The 17186-nt window shown below is 60.9% G+C and overlaps 3 protein-coding genes across 12 annotated transcripts in view; 1 reads left to right on the top strand and 2 right to left on the bottom strand.

Moving 5' to 3' along the window:
- Positions 1–3575, top strand: part of NOXA1 (NADPH oxidase activator 1) — a 10673-nt gene extending 7098 nt beyond the window's left edge. The window contains exons 6-14 of one of the 4 annotated variants that reach the window (XM_032261702.1): positions 726–785; positions 1005–1030; positions 1525–1630; positions 2090–2135; positions 2264–2322; positions 2487–2641; positions 2767–2881; positions 2970–3084; positions 3228–3411. In XM_032261702.1, the coding sequence (XP_032117593.1) occupies positions 726–785; positions 1005–1030; positions 1525–1630; positions 2090–2135; positions 2264–2322; positions 2487–2641; positions 2767–2881; positions 2970–3084; positions 3228–3310 (765 nt within the window). In that variant the 3' untranslated portion in view covers positions 3311–3411. Of the gene's footprint in view, positions 1–579; positions 618–725; positions 786–983; positions 1031–1524; positions 1763–2089; positions 2136–2263; positions 2323–2486; positions 2882–2969; positions 3085–3227 lie in introns of all 4 variants that reach the window. The other 3 variants (XM_032261699.1, XM_032261698.1, XM_032261701.1) reach the window with 3 other exon arrangements.
- Positions 3576–3599: 24 nt separating this feature from the next.
- ENTPD8 (ectonucleoside triphosphate diphosphohydrolase 8) lies at positions 3600–7103 on the bottom strand. 7 transcript variants are annotated; one of them, XM_032261703.1, is made up of 9 exons: positions 6941–7093; positions 6750–6867; positions 5973–6123; positions 5683–5842; positions 5339–5569; positions 4937–5200; positions 4595–4705; positions 4091–4225; positions 3600–4010 (listed from the first exon to the last, which is right to left on the bottom strand). In XM_032261703.1, the coding sequence occupies exons 1-9, from the start codon at positions 7064–7066 to the stop codon at positions 3819–3821; spliced, it is 1488 nt and encodes a 495-aa protein (XP_032117594.1). In that variant the 5' UTR covers positions 7067–7093; the 3' UTR covers positions 3600–3818. The 7 variants fall into 7 exon arrangements, with proteins under 7 accessions (XP_032117594.1, XP_032117599.1, XP_032117595.1 ...); XM_032261708.1 differs by having other exon boundaries at positions 3796–4010; positions 4937–4996; XM_032261706.1 differs by having other exon boundaries at positions 3836–4010; positions 4608–4705.
- Positions 7104–15102: 7999 nt separating this feature from the next.
- The window catches only part of NSMF (NMDA receptor synaptonuclear signaling and neuronal migration factor), a 12276-nt gene continuing 10192 nt past the window's right edge, over positions 15103–17186 (bottom strand). Inside the window, exons 8-11 of the mRNA XM_032261866.1 lie at positions 16921–17184; positions 16718–16820; positions 16401–16476; positions 15103–16295 (exon numbers count right to left, since the gene is read on the bottom strand). Of these exons, the coding sequence (XP_032117757.1) occupies positions 16198–16295; positions 16401–16476; positions 16718–16820; positions 16921–17184 (541 nt within the window). The 3' untranslated portion in view covers positions 15103–16197. The remainder of the gene's footprint in view (positions 16296–16400; positions 16477–16717; positions 16821–16920; positions 17185–17186) is intronic.

The raw sequence follows: 17186 nt of genomic DNA, 5'->3' as shown, positions 1-17186 counted from the left end.
GAGTTCCCCCATCCTCCCAGAGTCCCCTCATCCTCCCAGAGTCTCCCTGAGTCCCTCCATCCTCCCAGAGTCCCTGCGTCCTCCCAGAGTCCCCCCGAGTCCTCTCAGAGTCTCCCTGATTCCTCCCAGAGTCCCCCCGTCCCCTGGGAGTCCCCTCAGAGTCTCCCCGCATCTCTCTGCATCCCTTTGTGTGTCTCCCTGTGTCTCTGCCACAGAGAGCGAGGTCTCTCGGGGGCTCGGGCTGCAGTCTGACGGTCTGGGCCATGTCACGCCCACACTTGGGTCAGGGCCAGGCAGAACGCCTAAAGTCAGAGGAACGGGGAGCTGCTTGCCCCCAAAGGCAGGGGCCAGATGTGGTGGAGAACTCCTGGGGGCGGCGACAGGGTCACCTTGGCTAGCCACACCCCGTCAGTCCCCTGCACTTGCACCTGTGTGGCCGGGCACAGCCACCAGAGCGGGGGACCTAGGGGTACACGAAGCAGGCCTCTGACCTGTGTTGGAGTCCGCGTGTCACAGTGGAGGGCTGTTTATAAGAAAAAAATGTTTTAAAAGTTGTACTAAAATTAACATTGCCAGCAGATGCTTCCCGCCACGGTGGCCTGGCAGACGCGGGCCAGGTGTGGGCAGCCGCCACCCAGCCCCCGGGAGACTCAGAGCTGCAGGGGGTGGTGGAGCCAACGTCGCCGGCGGCTGATCCCTGACCCCGCGCCCCCTGTCCCTGCCAGGTGGTGTCCTCTGCCGTCCCTGACGACCAGCGCTGGGCCGTCCGCCTGCAGCAGCCGCAGGTGGGTTTGTGGCCTCTCAGGCCCCTGCCTGGCCTCACCCAGCTATGTGGGAAAGAAAATGCCACACAAGCTCCAGGGCCCCAAAGTTTCTCTGCTGGGAGGTGTGGGGTGCCCGTCCCATCCCTGTGAGAGACCTGGAGAAACTGTCTTTGGGGTTCAGGAGGAGGGAGGGCGGCCCCAACCCTAAATAGAGAGCAGGCTGGTGCTTTGTGTCCACAGGGAGCGGGAGTGAACCATGATGCCAGGTAGGAGGGGCCAGCTGGGCCCAAGAGCACACCCCTTTCCTGCTGGGCAGAGGACCTCCACGTAGGGCCACTCCGGGCCCAGGCACAGGACGGACAGCCTGTTTTCAGACAGAGACTGTCCAGGGCCCAGAGCTTGGGAAGGGGAGCCCAGCTTCTCTCTCTGCTCCACCAGCTCCACCTCCCCTAAAACTGCCCCTCAGGGAGGTGGGGGCACCCGGGCCTTGGGGGTGGCACTGGGAGGCAGCTGAGACCTACAGGGGCACCATGACTGCCCGCAGCACCAAAGGCTGGGGAGCAGCCTAGGGAGGAGGTCCAACCCCCCAGGGGACCCCCAAACACAAATGGGGCTACAGAGACAGCCGGGGCTCCAGGTGTCATGGGGGTGAGAGAGCAATCCCTGGAGCTGCACCTCCGGCCTGCCTTTCACGAGGCGCGGCCGGGCACAGGAGGGCACTGAGATGGGCAGGGCCTGAGAGCCGCCCTCCTCTCCCCAGCACCCCCATCAGGGACTCCGCAAGAGCTGGCACCCAGCAGGGTGCCCTCCATGCAGAGACAGAGGTCAGTGCTGACAGCTGCACGTTGGCTGCACACCGAGAGCAGGTGCGTGCGGCGCCTCTCCCTACTCGGGGTCGGAGCCCCTCTTGCTTCCTCAGGCCAGGGACCACAGTGGAACCAGCACCAGGGCAGAGGGAGCAGCTCACTGGGGCTCGACAGGGCCAGCCAGATGGGAGGGTGCCTAACTCAGGGCACATGGTAAACGTCCAGCCCACACAGGGGCCAGGGACTGGGTCCTGAGCTTCCTGGGGTCACTGGGGAGCCCACCCACCTGCAGCTGCTGCCTCAGTGGGCCTGGGGGGATGGGCTGCTCCCTGCTGGTGACAGGCAGCCCCATCCTGAGGCAGCCCACTTGTGGCCGGGGCTCCCAATTCAACTCCTGCAGGCTGCCTGCAGGGCAGTGGCTGAGCACACAGGCCACACCATTGCCTGTGGGCTCTGCTAGGGCGGTGCCTGCCTCCAGCCCCTGATGGCCCAGTCCCAGCACCTGTGCTTCCCTTGCAGCAGGCCCAGATGGAGCAAGATGGCAGACCGACTCCTCTGTCCCCAGGTATGGGGGTCCTTAGCGGCGGGGTCCCCGGGTGAAGAGGAAGCTGCTGGTGCGCGGTGCCTGTGCTCCTCCACGCACAGGGCCTGATTTGGTGGGAGAGGTTGCATCAGTCTTGCTCTGTCCTGCAGGGCTGCCGGCAATGGGGGTGCCTGGCCCCAGCCCCTCTGAGGACCCAGCAGCTGCTGGTGTAAGAGGCTCCAGACCCTTCACCTGTCAGCCACCGGTGGGAGGAGGGAGGGCCAAGGCCAAACCATCCCTCAGAATCAAGCCTTGCAAGCCCCTCCCCTCCGCCCAGCCAGTGCCAACACCCCTGGGGCTGAAGAAGGCCATCCCTTCCCCTCCTGGCCGCAGGAAGCAGGTTCGGGGTGCGCTGAGCCGCTGGTGACTGTCACTGTGCAGTGCGCCTTCACCGTGGCCCTGACGGCACGAAGAGGAGCCGACCTGTCCAGCCTGCGGGCACTGCTGAGCCAGGCCCTCCCTCGCCAGGCCCAGCTGGGACAACTCAGGTGGGGGCGGGCTCTACGCTGGGCACCACCCTGGCTGAGGCAGCTGCTGGAAGAGGGCGTGGCAGAGGTCCCCGTCCTCCCTGCAGGCCCCACCCACACAGCCCCTCTGAGGAATCTCTTTGCAGTTACCAAGCCCCAGGTGAGGATGACCGCTGGGTCCCCATCGCCGGGGAGGAGTCACTGCAGAGGGCATGGCTGGACGCGGCTGCCAGCCCCCGGGGGCTGCAGCTGCAGTGCAGGGTGAGGCAGACGCGGGGACCTCCTGGTGGGCGGTAGGGGCCCCTCCTCCCAGCGACGGCCCGCCCTACAGCCCACGCTTCTGCTGCAGGGAGCCGGGGGCCGCCCAGTCCTCTACCAGGTGGTGGCCCAGCATGGCTACTCAGCTCAGGGGCCAGAGGACCTGGACTTCAGACAGGGGGCCACGGTGGACGTCCTGTGTGAAGGTAGAGTGGGCGTGGCCCTTCCCAAGCAGCGCTGGGGCACCCGGGGCATGGTGGAGCTCAGGGCTCAGCCTGTGCCGTGAGCAGCCGTGGCACCAAGGCCACACCCGGGCGACGCCCTGCAGCGCCCACCTTCCCCCTTGCAGTGGACCAGGCATGGCTGGAAGGCCACTGTGACGGCCGCATCGGCATCTTCCCCAAGTGCTTCGTGGTTCCCACTCACCCTTGAATGTCGGGAGCCCCCGGCCGCCTGCCCCGGTCCCAGCAGGGAGATCAGCCCTAGCAATGCTGTGTCCACGATGGTTTTAATAAAAGCAACACCCCACTGCAGTCCAACCCTCCAAGGGGGTGTGGGAGGCCAGCCTGGCCCAGGAGAAGACCCTGGGCCTGTCTGCTCAGACAACAGCAAGGAGAGCAGGGTCCAGGTGGGGCGGCTCCCTCCCCTCCGCCCCAGCTGCCCCTCCTGAGGCCCCTGCAGCCACACAGCCTGGAGGCACCGCAGTCCTGGCGGCTGGTGTGCAGAAGGGTACCCAGGGCCCTGGAAGCCCAGTGGGGAGGGCCCCAGGGACGCCGGGAGGGGAGGCCACACAGCACCCTGAGGGTGCCCCAGAGGTGGCTGTCACCTGACCGTGGGCAGAGACACGCAGCAAGGCCCCACGGTGCTCGGGCCTTGGGAAGCCTACAGCATCCGGGGCGCAGCTGCCTGAGGGTTCTGGGGGTGCACCTCTGCCCTCCTGCTAGTCCTGCACCCAGAAGAGCTGAACCACGGCAGCCCCCAGCACCGTGACCAGCGTCAGCACCAGGAACACCACTGTGGCCACCCAGATGCTGTGGCTCTGTGCCCGCCACTGAGCTGGCGCCTCGGCCGGGATCATCCGGGTCAGGTTCAGCATGTAGCCCAGTGTCCAGCCGATGTCGATGCCGTCTGCCTGCAGACACACGGCTGCTCAGGGCTGCAGGGCAGCCACCCCGGGGCCACAGCCTGCCCGCGCCCTGGGGAGGGGGTCACCTGCTTTCGGAACTGGATGGTGGGCCACGTCTCCTCACTGAAGCCGTAGCCGTCTCGCAGAAGGGTGAGGATGTACAGGCCTGAGGCACAGTAATCGCGCAGCCAGCGGTCCTGGCCGGGGTAGCTGGCCTCCACCTGGGCGCAGGAGGCCGAGGGGCCAGGTGAGGGCCCCATCCCTAGTCACGCTGGGACTGCCCATCTGCCCTGGCCAGCCTGAGCACCCAGACAAGAGGGGGTGCTGGGCAGTGGCAGGGGCCCCTTCCTGCTGTCCCCGTGGGGCTCCACTGACCAGCCAAGTGGTGCGGGGTGCAGCCCCCTCAGCAGGCCAGAGGCTGGGCCCAGCTGCAGCCGTGGCCCCAGCTTCCTACCTGGAGCTGTCCTCTGCCCGTGCCTCCCCAGCCCTGTTGGCCACTCTCCCCAGAATGAGGCTCCAGCATCCTGCCCGGGGTAGCCCTGCACCCTCAGGAACCCTCACTGCAGCCAGGGAGCGCAGGGCCCACCCACCAGCTTCCAGGACCTCTGGCAAAACTCCCAGATGGTGGCGTTGGCGGTGCTCAGGGGCTGCCCGGAGGTGAGGTTCAGAAAGTGGAACGTGTAGTAGAAGTTGGAGAAGGCCTGGGCGGGAGGGGAGGCGGCTGTGGCCACACGGGTCAGACCGCCACCCACCTGGGCTCCCAGAGCCCCCGAGAGCCAGCCCAGGCCTCTCCTGAGCCTGCTGGAGTCAGGCAGGCACCCAGGGCCTCACAAGGAAGCCAGGACCCCGGGGCGGGGGCGGGGCAGGTGCCCACGAGGGGGCGGGGGCGGGGCGGGTGCCCACGTGGGGGCGGGGGCGGGGCGGGTGCTTACGTAGAACTGGCCCCGTACTGGGGGCTGGTAGACCCCGTCGAAGGCACAGTCCTCCTGACCCTGGCAAGCGGAGAAGTTGAAAAGTTCCTGGATGGCTGAGACGCAGGCCCCAGGGTTGCCTGTCCCTTCAACTGTAAGATTCTGGGGAAGGCCCAGGGGAGGCGTGGTGTCGACACAGGGTGACTCGTACAAGGGGGCCAGGGCCAGCGTGGTCCGGTAGCCGCTGAGGTAGCATGGGTGACGGAGCAGGGCAGCCGGGTGGCTCTGCAGAGGGCAGGGGGTCCTGAGCACCAGCCCGGCACCCATAGTTCTGTGCACCTTCCCTGGGTCCGGACCACCCGCCAGCCCCATGCCCGTAGCTCTGTTCCCTCAGCCCCGTGCGCCCTCCCCCGGCCGGCTGACCTGCACCAGCCCAATAAGGAGCCTGCTCAGCATCTGGTCCCGTCCAAAGCAGAGGTAGCTGTGCGTGTAGACGCTGTAGTCGGAGCCGTAGAGGCGAAAATCAGCCTGCGTGCTCTTGTCCAAGATGGGGCCCCCAGGCACAAAGGTGATCTGGGTGGAGGCCCCCCCCATGTCCAGGGCGCCCACCAGCGTCTCCTCTGGAGGCCGGATCCATTCTCCAGTGAAGGAGTACTGGGCACAGAAGGGGGCACTCAGCCCAGAGCAGCCACTGGGACCCGCCCTGGTCGCCAGCCCAACACTGGCAGCTCGCAGCCCAGCCCCCACCCTCAGGCTGCCTGTGGCACCTTGACCAGCATCCCCAAGCCGTAGTTGACGGTGATCCAACCAAAGGCACCTTCGTCTTGCCCAGCCAGGAGCTCGGCACCCCAAAAGTCCACAGGAGACCGGCCCAGGACCTGGGTGACTGCTGCAAAGATGTCCCTGGCCTGAGAGCTATTCTTCTGTCTGGACACAGAGGACCACGGGCTGGAGCTGGCTGGAAGCCTGGGCCCCGCCCCAGCCTGCCTGCCACGAGGGTTGAGACCACAGCTCCTGCAGCCACTCCCTGTGGGTGCCAAGGCCATGCCCATCTCACCTGAGCAATCTCATGCCAGCCGTGGCCCCCAGGAACGTGGGTGTTTTCCGACGCTGGGCCTCTGGGATCAGGACCAGCGCCTCCTCCAGGCAGCCCTGCAGGCTCTCACCAGCCTGTGCCGGGTCCGAAGCGTAGGAGGAGATTCCAGGGCCTGGAACACACCCGGGGACAGAGCTCCAGACTCCACAGCCTGGCTGGGCTGAAAGGCAGCCCCCAAAGACGAGACCACCACCTGAGCCCTGGTGTGGCCACCGGCCAAGGGCTGCCTGGCTGGAGGAGGCAGGAAGGTCCCTGACCTGGAGCCCCTGGAGGGGGGTGAGCCCGTCCACACATTGTTTTCATTCTTCTAGAATGCTGGGAAATAAACAGCTGGGTTTAAGCCTCCAATTTGTGGTAATTTGTTACTAGAGCCCCCCGAAAACAAATTCGGGGCCTCCTGTTTTCCCCTCAGGGTCCTGGAGTGCAGGCACCCCTGTGGCTACCAGCCTTGGCTGCCAGCACCACATGGTGCCAGGGTAGGGAGCACCAGGGGCTGGAGAGGGTCGGGCCAGAGGCAGCAGACGCAGGGCAGATCCGGGCCAGGCCGTGAGAATTGGGGTCAGGCAGGGAGGTCCCCAGAGTGCCACCGGGTGACCTGGGCTCCAGCCCGGCACCCATGCCTGGCGTGTGACCTTGGCCAGGTCATTTAGCCCCTCCAAACGCTTTCCATGCAGCTGGGAATCCCAGCCAGGCAGCAATGGCGGGTCCCAGCACCCGGCTCTGGAACTGCCCACTGACCTTCCACCTGGCAGGCCAGGGCCTGGCTGACCACACCCGTGCCGTTCTCTTTGTCTGCTGGCCACTGATACAGGAAGAGGGACGTGTGGGAGGAGCCGGCATCAAACACGATCCCAAACTGGGGAGACAGTGGGATGAGTGGAGGCAGCACCTGTGGGCCCAGCCCGGCCTCCCTGTTGGCGGGGACGCACCTTGAGGTCGGCGGGCAGGAGCACGCTGGCAGCCTCCACCAGGAGGAGAATGAGTGCGGTGAGGCCCGCGACCCCCGAGGCCCCCAGCAGGGCCATGAAGACCTGCTCCTTCCGGGAGAGCCCCATGGTTCCTGTGAGGGGCGGCCATGAGCACCCCGGCTGCACTCAGCGTCCCCACCCCGCCCTCCAGAGGCAAGGGCTTCGCTCCCCGTCTCCCTGGAGACCCACCCCTGGAGAGCCACTGCCTTAGAGGCAGTCCTTGGGCTCAGACAGCCTCCCGTGGCCAAGGACCCCTCCCTGGGAACCACGCCTGCTGGGAGTGCCATGGGCATCAGAGGGGCCTGTGACGGTCAGCAGGAGCCTCTTCAGCCCCAGCAGGATCCAAGTCGCCCCCTTGGCCCCTAAGATGGGCCGGGGACGCTGCCCCCACCATGTGGCCCCATGCTTTGCCGCCCTTCTCCCGTGCCACCCTCCCCAGGAGCAGCCCCGCGCCAGCCTGCACTGGGTCCCAGGACTCTGTCTCCTCTCTGTGGCCCCACCCCAGGCTCTCCCAGGGTGGAGGTTTCTCTCTGGAGCCCTGAGGGGGCTGCCTGGGACTCCTGGGCTTCGGGGGAACCTGGGGTGGGGCCAGTCATCCTAGGAAGCAGCTTTCCACCAAAGGCCAAGCTCGGGGCTTCTTAACACGGTTTCTCTGGAAATTCAGCCCTAAAGGCGCCTCTCATCTGACTCTGCACCTTCTTAGCTGGTGCCAGATGGCCCCTGGGCAGGAGGTGGACCCAGGAATGCTGTCTGAGAGGCCTGAGCTCCCCCAGCTCTGTGGCTGAGGTACCCACCTCCTCCTCTGCCTGGACACCCAGCAAGGGGTCTCAGCTCTCAAACGACCCCAGGCTGACCCTGTGCCCCTCACAGCCCAGAGCAGGGGTCAAAGCCCAAAACTGCCCTCCAAGGGAGGTCCTGGCACCTGACCCACGGCCTGTGTCTTATCGTGTCCCCAGAAAAGTGGCAGCCAAGGGTGCTGCCCTGGTCCCGAGCTGGGGCTCCTGGGCACGTGGAAAGTGGGACACGCTTTGGGGTCCTCGCACAATTCTGTGTGTAGGGATATAAGCCCATTGTAAGGAGGGAAGGTAACAGAGGCCCAGACAGGGCCCAGCCTGTGTTCCCAACCGGCACCCAGGCCACAGCCCACCTCACGGGGACGAGCAGGTGATAGGGGCCAGGAACACAGGGACCCCACACCCAGAAGATGTGGAACAGCCCCCCAGACCAGGGCAGCCCCCCAGACCAGAACAGCCCCCCAGGACCAGGGCGGCCCACCCCCCAGCCCCCCGGCGCCTCACCTGGGCTGACCGCCCCTCGGAAGCAGCGGAGGAGGCTGCGCTCGGGCGCGCCGGTGTCCGCGCACCTGGTCCGGCCTCTCCCTGCCCGGGTGGGACCGGGCGCCGCGCTGCGCACCTGGCTCGGGGCCGCACCCGGACTGAGGCCGCCCAAGGCCGCCCGCGCTGCACCCCGGCCCCCGCGTCCGCGCCCCGGGCCGGACTTTGCCCCGCCCCGCCCGGCAGGTCCGAGTCAGGTGACCCCGGGGCCGCCGGCCGTTTTCCAGTCACAGCCGCTCCGCGTTTCCGGCCGCCGCGCTGGGGTCCCGGCCTCCGCGGGCGCCGGGCCGGGGTCGGGCGCGGTCCCGGCTCCCCGCAGCCTCCGGCGCCCGGGTTCAAGCGAGTCTCCCGCCTCAGCCTCCCGCCCCGCGGATGTTTGTATTTTTAGCAGAGACGGGTTTCACCGTGTTGGCCGGGCTGGTCTCGAACTCTTGACCTCGCGATCCGCCCGCCCCGGCCTCCCACAGTGCTGGGATTACAGGCGCGAGCCCCCGCGCCCGGCCCCTAAAAGGAGGTTTTATTGATGTATTGATCATTGGACAAAAATGATCACAGGCCTGTAGGAACATAACTTTATACCTCCCTTAGGAGCATAAGTTAGTTTTCGCTAATTTAGTGTTTGCAGCGACTTCATAGCACGTCACTGCCGTGGATAAGGAGAATCGAGTGTATCTGTGGAGGATTTTCGCAGTCGTATTCGACAAAGATTTGCGGTTTTCTTTTTAGTCCTGTTTCCTGTATGGGGATAATGCTGGGCTTATAAAATGAGTCTGGGAAGTTGTCGTTTTACTTTGTAGAAGGGATTGGAAGAATTCGTATTAAAGTTCTTCTTTAAATATTTTGTATAATTTGGTGGTAAAGCCATCCGAGCCAGTACTTTTCTTCGCAGAAAAGTTTTAAAGTACAAATTCAGTTTCTTTAATGGTTTATAGGATTGTTCAAGTTACCTAGTTAATGTTTTGATGTTTAAGGCGTTCAAGGAATTGGTCCATTTCACCTAAGTTGCTAAATTTATGTGAATGCATCATTCATAGCTCTTCCCGGTTATAACAGCTGTAGGGTCTGTAGTGATGACCCCCACTCCTCGTCCGGGTAATGTGCCCTCTCTCTTCTCGGCGTTGCTAGATGGAGGTCTATCAATTTCATTCGTTCGAAGAACCAGCTTTTTGCTTCATGTTTTTTCCCTTTTGAATTATTTTAATTCTACTCTTGCGTGTATTTCCTTTTTCTTCTGCTCCTTCTTTTCTGTTTCTTAAGGCAGAAGGTTATCATCTTGAACCTTTCTTTTTTTCTAATGTAAGCATTTGTGCTATAAATTTCCCTCTAAGCATTGTTTAGCTATCTCAATTTTTGATAAGTTGTATTTTCATTTTATTCAGTTTAAAATATGTTTGAAGTTTCATGAAACTCCCTCTTTGATCTATGGATTATTGATCTACAGATTATGTTATTTAGGATTGTGTTGTTTAATTTCCAAGTGATTGGACACTTTCCTGATATCTGTTATTGATTTCTAGTTTAATTTCTAATTTAATCACGGTCAGAGAACGTAGTTTATAACTTTGATTTTTTTTTTTTTTTTAGACGGAGTGTCACTCTTGTCATCCAGGCTGGAGTGCAGTGGTGCCATCTTGGCTCACTGCAACCTCTGCCTCCCAGGTTTGAGTCATTCTCCTGCCTCAGCCTCCTGAGTACCTGGGATTACAGGTGCCCACCACCATGCCCGGATATTTTTTGTATTTTTAATAGAGCGAGGGCTTCACCATGTTGGCCAGGCTGGTCTAGGACTCCTGACCTTAGGTGACCCACCCCCCTTGGCCTCCAAAAGTGCTGGGATTATAGGCGTGAGCCACTGTGCCTGGCCAACTTTGATAGTTTTAAATTTGCTAAGGTTTTTTTTGTTTTTGAACCACAATATGGTTTATCTCGGTGTGTGTTCCGTGTGCATTTAATAATCTCTGAGCTGCCGTGGGGGGTGGGGTGTTCTGTAAGTGTGCTTGTGTCTAGTGGCCGGCATCGATATTTATATTTTGCTGAACGTCTGTCCGTTAGTTCTATTACTGAGAAGAATGCTGGTATCTCCTACTGTTATCGTGAATGTGTTTACTTCTTTCAATTCTGTTGGGTTTTGCTTGATGTTTTATTTTGACTTTTTATTTTTTGAAATGGAATCTTGCTCTGTTGCCCAGGCTGGAATGCAGTGGCATGATCTCTGTTCACTGACACCTCTGCCTCCTGGGTTCAAGCGAGATTCTCCTGCCTCAGTCTCCTCAGTAGCTGGAATTACAGCCATGTGCCACCACGCCCGGCTAATTTTTGTATTTTTAGTAGAGATGGGGGTTTGCCACGTTGACCAGGCTGGTCTCGAATTCCTGCCCTCAAGTAATCCATCTGCCTTGGCCTTTCAAAGTGCTGCGATTACTGGCATGAGCCACCACGCCCAGCCCACTTATTCTTTCAATCTTTTTTTGGTTGTTCAGATGGGATAATCCCTGCTGATCTGTCTCCGAGTTCACCGACTCTTTCCTCTGCCATCGCCGTTCTGCTATTGAGTCTGCTCAACGAAGTTTCGTTTTTTCAATGTTGGTTACTGTATTTTTTGGTTCTAAATTTTTCACATGTTTCTATTTATTTGCTGAGGCTTTCTTTTCTTTTTTTGTTTTTTGAGACAGCATCTCGCTCTGTAACGCAGGCTGGAGTGCAGTGGCAGGATCATAGCTCACTGCAGCTGTCAACTCCTTGGCTCAGGCAGTCCTCCCTCCTGAGCCTCCCAAGTAGCTGGGACCACAGGCATGCGGGCGGCACTGTGAGTGGTTGATTTTTGTGTCTTTAGCAGAAATGAGGTTTCACCATGTTGCCCAAGATTCTTTCAAACTTCTGTGCTCAAGTGATCCATCCGCCTCGGCCTCCCAAAGTGCTGAGATTACAGGTGTGAGCCACCATGCCCAGCCTTTGCTGAGACTTTCTATTCTAACATTTTAAGTGCTCACGGTGGCTCAGTTGGGCACTACTGTAACAGCTACTTTAACGTCTTCAGGCATGGTGGCTCACACCTGTAATCCCAGCACTTTGGGAGACCAGAGCAGGAGGATCACTTGAGACCAGGAGTTCAGGACCAGCCTGGGCAACATAGTGAGACTTTGTCTCTACAAAAAAAAAAAAAAAAAAAAATTAGCCGGGCGTGGTGGTGGTGCTTGCCTGGGGGTCAGCTACTCAGGAGGCTGAGGCAGGAGGATCACTTGAACTCAAGGGTTCAAGGCTACAGTGAGTTAGGATTATGCCAATGCACACCATCCTGGGTGATGAGCAAGACCTTATCCCCCCAAAAAGTTTAAATGAGTAAAATTTAAAAAACCAATTTTGTCAGTCTTTGCCATTTCAACACATTCTCAGTCTCCGTGTCTGCTGATGGCCTCTTCCCTGCTGGCCAGGATTCTCACAGTTCTTTGGGTGTGGAGGAATTATGGTTTGTAATTTTTTTTTTTTTGAGACAGAGTCTCTTTCTATTGCCCAGGCTGGAGTGCAATGGCGTGATCTCAGTTCACGCAACCTCTATCTCCCAGGTGCACGTGATTCTCCTGCCTCAGCCTCCCAAGTATCTGCCGCTACAGGCACCTGCCACCACGCCTGACTAATTTTTGTATTTTTAGTAGAGACGGTTTCACCATGTTGGCCAGGCTGGTCTCAAACCGGCCTCAGGTGATTCCCCCGCGTCGGCCTCCCAAAGTGCTGGGACTACAGGCGTGGGCCACCGCGCCTGGCCTGGTTTGTCATGTTTTGAATCTTACTTGCGACTGAGTCTTACTTTTATCCTATGGTGAACGCTGGTGTTTCACTTTCAGCCTCGCTGGGCTGTTGGCCCAAGGTCAATTTCTTTCTCCAAGATTTTGGGGCACCCTCTGTCTGGCCGCACGTGTGCCCCCAGTGGCGGTTCTGGGAATGACCAAGGTTGGCTACTCAAGTGGGTTCTGTCTGGGTGTGTTAGCGTGAGACACTGATGGTCCCATGTGCACCTGAGGGTTGAAGGACATGGGGGGTGGTTTTTGGGTACTTCTCAGCTCCTGGTTTCTCCAGACCTCCCTTCTCAGCCCTCAGGCCAGAAAGCAGGGGTGACAGAGCACACGGGGACATGGGCGATTTGGTAGGCAGGAGGGACCACCTGCCGGCAGGCACCAGGACGGGGGTAGGGAGTCACCACGGCCACCTTGTCCCTTTCAGAGGCAGGTTTTCTGTCTGCCCCCCCCCACACAGAGGCAACACTAACAGCAGGTGTGGGAGCCACTGCAGCCCCTCCACCACTGTGATTACGTCTACATACTTCTGCTCACGACAGGAATCACACCTCCACTTGCCCTTAGACGCTCCTGCATCCTGGCAGGAGGTCCCCACACGCCCCCCAGACTACACTCCAGGTCTCAAGGTTGGCTGCTGTGCCGGGCGCACGTCCGGCCACGGGGCTGCCCGGGTCACTTTGGGTTGTGTAGTGAGCCTGGACGTGCAGGTGGGGGCGTCTGCACCTGAGAGCGGCCACCAGCGCAGGGCAGGCAGGTTGCTGGGGCAGGTGGGGCCTCCTCCCGTGCTGTTCCCAGACTGCTGGGTAGAGCGTGCGTCCAGGCAGGTGGCGGGAGACACTCCACATCGATGCGATGCGTGGCCCACCTGGGCCTGTTGCAGCTCTGCTTAGCAATAAGCCTCGTGAGCATCAGGTTCCTCCAGGAAAGCCATCATGTGATTAGCACAGCGGGACAGTAGACACCCGAGAAAAAGCTGCCAGGGGTGGCTGGGGCTGGACGGGTTGTGTGTTGATCAGTCACACTTAAGAGCTGTACCAGATTAGCTTCAAAGAAAGGCTGTAACAAACAGGCTGAGGCAGGAGGATTGCCTGAGGCCAGGAGTTCGAGACTTGCCTGGGCAACACAGCGAGACCCTGTCGCCACGGAACACAAAAGAATGAGCCAGGCATGGGGTGCCTGTAGTCCCAGCCACTCAAGAGGCTGAGGGGGTGGGAGAATCGCTTGAGCCCAGTAGGTCAAAGCCCCAGTGAGCCCTGGCCTGGACGACAGAGCAAGACCCTGTCTCAGATTAAACAGGGAAACCTGTTTGTTGCTTTCCTTGGCCTTTCCGTGGTGGGATGAAGACGGGATGGGGACGTTCTTCATGGAGTCACCGGCCAGTGTCCTGCTCCAAGGATGTCCCCGCATCTGCTCTCTTCCCTGTCGGTTTCTGTCACTTTCCTCAGCAATCTGGAAAAGCTCAAGGCCTTCATCGTTCCTGTATTTCTTATTTCTTCTCCGACTATTTCTGGCTGTTACTGCTGTTTTTATATTTCAAGGGAGGCGAGGGTGGGTGCCGCAGAGTAGCCGAAGTCCCCTGGGCACCGGCCCCCCGCCCTGGCGCAGCCTGCCTCTGCGTGGGGCCACCCCCTCCCGGCTGGCACTTCCCATCTGCTCCTGGAGCCTGCTTCTCCTCCCTGTCCCGCCCCGGGGTCAGCGTGAGTAATGGAAGCTTGTGAACCATACATAAGACCCCCCAGGCCTGGCGTGGTGGTCTCACCTGTAATCTCAGCACTTTGGGAGGCCAAGGAGGGTGGGTCACCTGAGGTCAGGAGTTCAAGACCAGCCTGACCAACATGGTGAAACCCCGTGTCTATTAAAAATACAGAAATGAGCTGGGTGTGGTGGCGTGCACCTGTAGTTCCAGCTGCTAGGGAGGATGAGGCAGGAGAATCACTTGAACCCAGGTGCCGGAGGTTTCGGTGAGCCGAGATTGCAGCACTGCACTCCCGCCCAGGCGACAGAGTGAGACTCCGTCTCAAAAAAAAGAAAATCCCCAGGCCTTCCTGGCTCCAGCAGACCCTCCGGACCAGACCGTGTGGGACAGGCATGGCGCACCGCAGCCCAGGCACTGCTGGACAGGCTGGGACTGCGGGTCCCTGTTAGGGTGGGGCCGGGAGTGTCGGGCTGTTCTGGGACTCTGAGCTCAGGGCTGCAGGTGACGTTAGACGTGCCTTTGAAGAACACGTGTGTGGGCACGTGGTGGCCTCGCGTGCTGTCCTACTTTGAAGAGCACCCCTCGAGGCCTGTGTGGCAGCGTCAGCAGATTTCAGGCGGTGGCGGCTTGTCTCATCAACTTTGCAGAAAGGACACTGAGATGCCCCGTGACTTCCCGACATGTCACTTTCAGATACCGTGGGCAACTCAGTAACGGAAAGCCCGCAGACACTGGGTATTCACCTACATCTTTATACGTTCAAACTGGCACCAAACCTGCCCCTCCCAGGACCTTGTCTGGAAAGCCCTGGCAGAGCTGCAGGTAGCGGGCGGCTGTGTGACCCCTCAGCACCCCGGGCCTCAAGCCTGCTGGGCTGTGCCAGGCTGTGCACCAACGACCCCCGACCCTGACCCTAGCCCAGCTTCTACCTGCTGCTCCGTCCCCCAGCCACAGGGCAGGAACCAGCTGGTGGCCAACCTGGCTTTGCCCAGTAGCAGTTTGGACCCTAGAGACTCTTGGGGACAACAGAGGTTGAGGGAATGGCCACTATCTGGTCCTGTGGTCACTCCGTGGCTCTCCCCTCCAGACCTGGTGAGGCCCCTCTCTGAGACCACGGCCCCGCCCCCACCCCGCCCTCCTGTAGCTCCTGTCAGTCCCAGGCCAGCTGTGCCCTGAGGGTGGCCCTGCTCCAACTCTGTCCAGCCAGGTGGCCTGCAGCAGCGGCCTCAGAGGTGGGGCCAGACGCTGGGCCTGGGGCGGCCCCTGCAGAGCATGGACAGGACAGACCCACGCAGCGGCCACGGTGGAGGATCAGGTTTAATGGTCACTATGAGGGGTATCGTACATGGTTCGGAGCCCGGCCCCTGCCCCAGCCCTCCCTCAGCCGGAACGCAGCCAGGTGCCCTCAGACCCCTGGTTCTGCACAAGGGGGGCCTGCCCCCTGGCCCCAGCTATATACATGAGAGCCCATCCTGCCGGCCCTGGACAAAGCTGGGAGCTTCCCTGCCGAGTCGGGAGCCCCTAAGTCCACCAGCCACTCAGCCGGGTCCAGGGGCCCACTGCAGTGCTGGAAGGTTCTCAAAACCTGGGCCTGCCCCAGCCGGGCCCCTGCCAAGCCCCAGGCCTCTGTGCTGGGATGAAGCCTCCAGTTTGAGGCTGGTAAAAGCTGAACTCAACAGCAGCAATGAGTGCTGGGTGGGCTCGGGAGGGGGATGGGAGCGGGCACAACTCGGCGCCTCCTCGGGGATGGTGCACCATTCCCTCCTGCTGCCCAGACGCGGTGAGGTCTGAGTAAGCGGGGATGGGCGTGGCGGGAGGAGGGGGAGTGAGAGCACAGACAATTGGAGACTCAGCCGGTGTAGACAGAGCCGGGCTCAGCAGCCCGGCAACGCCGGCCCCACACAGACGGGCCACCCTGGTGCTGGTGATGAATACGGCAGGGATGGGGTGCAGAGAGGGTCCTGAACACACACGGGCTGCCGGGCTGCGGGGCCTGCTCTGTCACGAGCAGCATAGTGCTTAACTAGTTAACAAGAAATGCTGCTTCCCTTTGAATTGTTTCGGGGGTGTAGAAATTGCACTTATTTCTATGAACCCCATGGAGGGGATTCCCAAAGCCGAGCCTCCAGGCGAGGCATGGCCGGTCGGTGCCTGGCCACTGGGCATCCACTGGCCACGGGGCGGGATCCTCCCGGCCCCCAGGGACTGCGGCCTCTGTGGCCATGGGTGCGCGAGGACCGGGCCCCAGGGGGGAACCTGAGCAACGTCTGAGGTGCCCTGAAGTGGCTCCAGGCAAGACCAGAGCCGAACAGTCCCGGGGAGCAAGAGGTGGCCCAGCCCCAGGTCCCCGTGCAGAGGGAGCGGCCTGAAGGTGGCTGGGCAGAGGCCTGTCCCTCACAGGACATCATCAAAGTCCAGCAGCTTCGAGTGCTGGCGGCTCTTCCACAGGCGATACAAGCGGAAGTCAAAGTACGTCTCGATCATCTGCTTCCCTGGGCGGAGGGGCAGGAGGCTCAGGCCTGGCCGGCAGCCTTGGACCCCACCCTGACGTGGCCCCAAAGTGGGCCCAGAGCTCAGGCCCAGCCTGGGTCACTCACCTTGGGCTGAGAGCTCCAGGGGGGACTCGAAGGTGACCCTGTAAGGAGTCATGAGGGTCCTGAGGTTCTGGAACAGCTGGAAGGAGGAAGACGCCATGAGTTGGAAGCAGAGAGATGGTGAAGGAGTATAGGGGGGAGACGGGGAGCAGGGCCCACCCTCTTCTCTCAGACCCCCTAAACCTGGCTGAGCCCAGGCATAAGGGATTCGGGAATGCAAGGGGGAAGGAAAAACAACTGCAGGAAGAATGGAAGGTCCCACCCTGTCCACGCCTGGGTCTCCAGAGGCCTGGGTAGGCCTGGGGGGGGGGTCACTGTACCTTCTCCCCGTTGGGGTTCCCCAGAATGTAGCAGCCCATGATGTGGATGACGTTCGGCTCTGGGTTCACTTTACTCATCAGGCGGCTCAGCCGCTTCCAGAAGCTGGTGGAGAGAGGTGGGTCACCCAGTGGCAGGGGACAGGCACCCAGGGCCTGGACTCTGCCTCCAGCCCTTCCCCGGCCTGGGGCACCCAGCCTCTCACTGGATCATGTCCTCTTCCTTCTCCACTTTGGCAAAGGTGGCCACCTTGTTCTTGAGCAGATAGAGGTGTCCAGGGCCTCCCTGTAAGAAGCTGTGGTCAAGCACCTGCTGTTCATTCCTCCACCATCCCCCGCCCCCCGCTCTCTGTCTCACACACACGCACACACACGCACATGTGGGTGGTGTCCTTGGTCTTCCCCCCACCACACCTCTTCTCCTTGGACTTCCCCCCCACCTCCTCTCCTTGATCTCCCCCCCACACCTCCT

This window comes from Sapajus apella, unplaced genomic scaffold (assembly GCF_009761245.1).
Source record: "Sapajus apella isolate SASKATOON/1434 unplaced genomic scaffold, GSC_monkey_1.0 scaffold126, whole genome shotgun sequence".
In the NCBI taxonomy this organism is placed as follows: domain Eukaryota; kingdom Metazoa; phylum Chordata; class Mammalia; order Primates; family Cebidae; genus Sapajus; species Sapajus apella.
The sequence above is the reverse complement of the archived record's forward strand: the minus strand, read 5'-3'. Positions and strand labels throughout refer to the sequence as shown.

Excerpts from the sequence above, each read along its gene's own strand:
- ENTPD8 (XM_032261703.1), bottom strand. The coding sequence starts at position 7,066 with ATGGGGCTCTCCCGGAAGGAGCAGGTCTTCATGGCCCTGCTGGGGGCC. Across the intron at positions 6,868-6,940 it reads TCCTGCCCGCCGACCTCAAG|TTTGGGATCGTGTTTGATGC; the intron begins GTGCGTCCCCGC and ends CTGTCTCCCCAG. Across the intron at positions 5,201-5,338 it reads TCCTTATTGGGCTGGTGCAG|AGCCACCCGGCTGCCCTGCT; the intron begins GTCAGCCGGCCG and ends TGCCCTCTGCAG.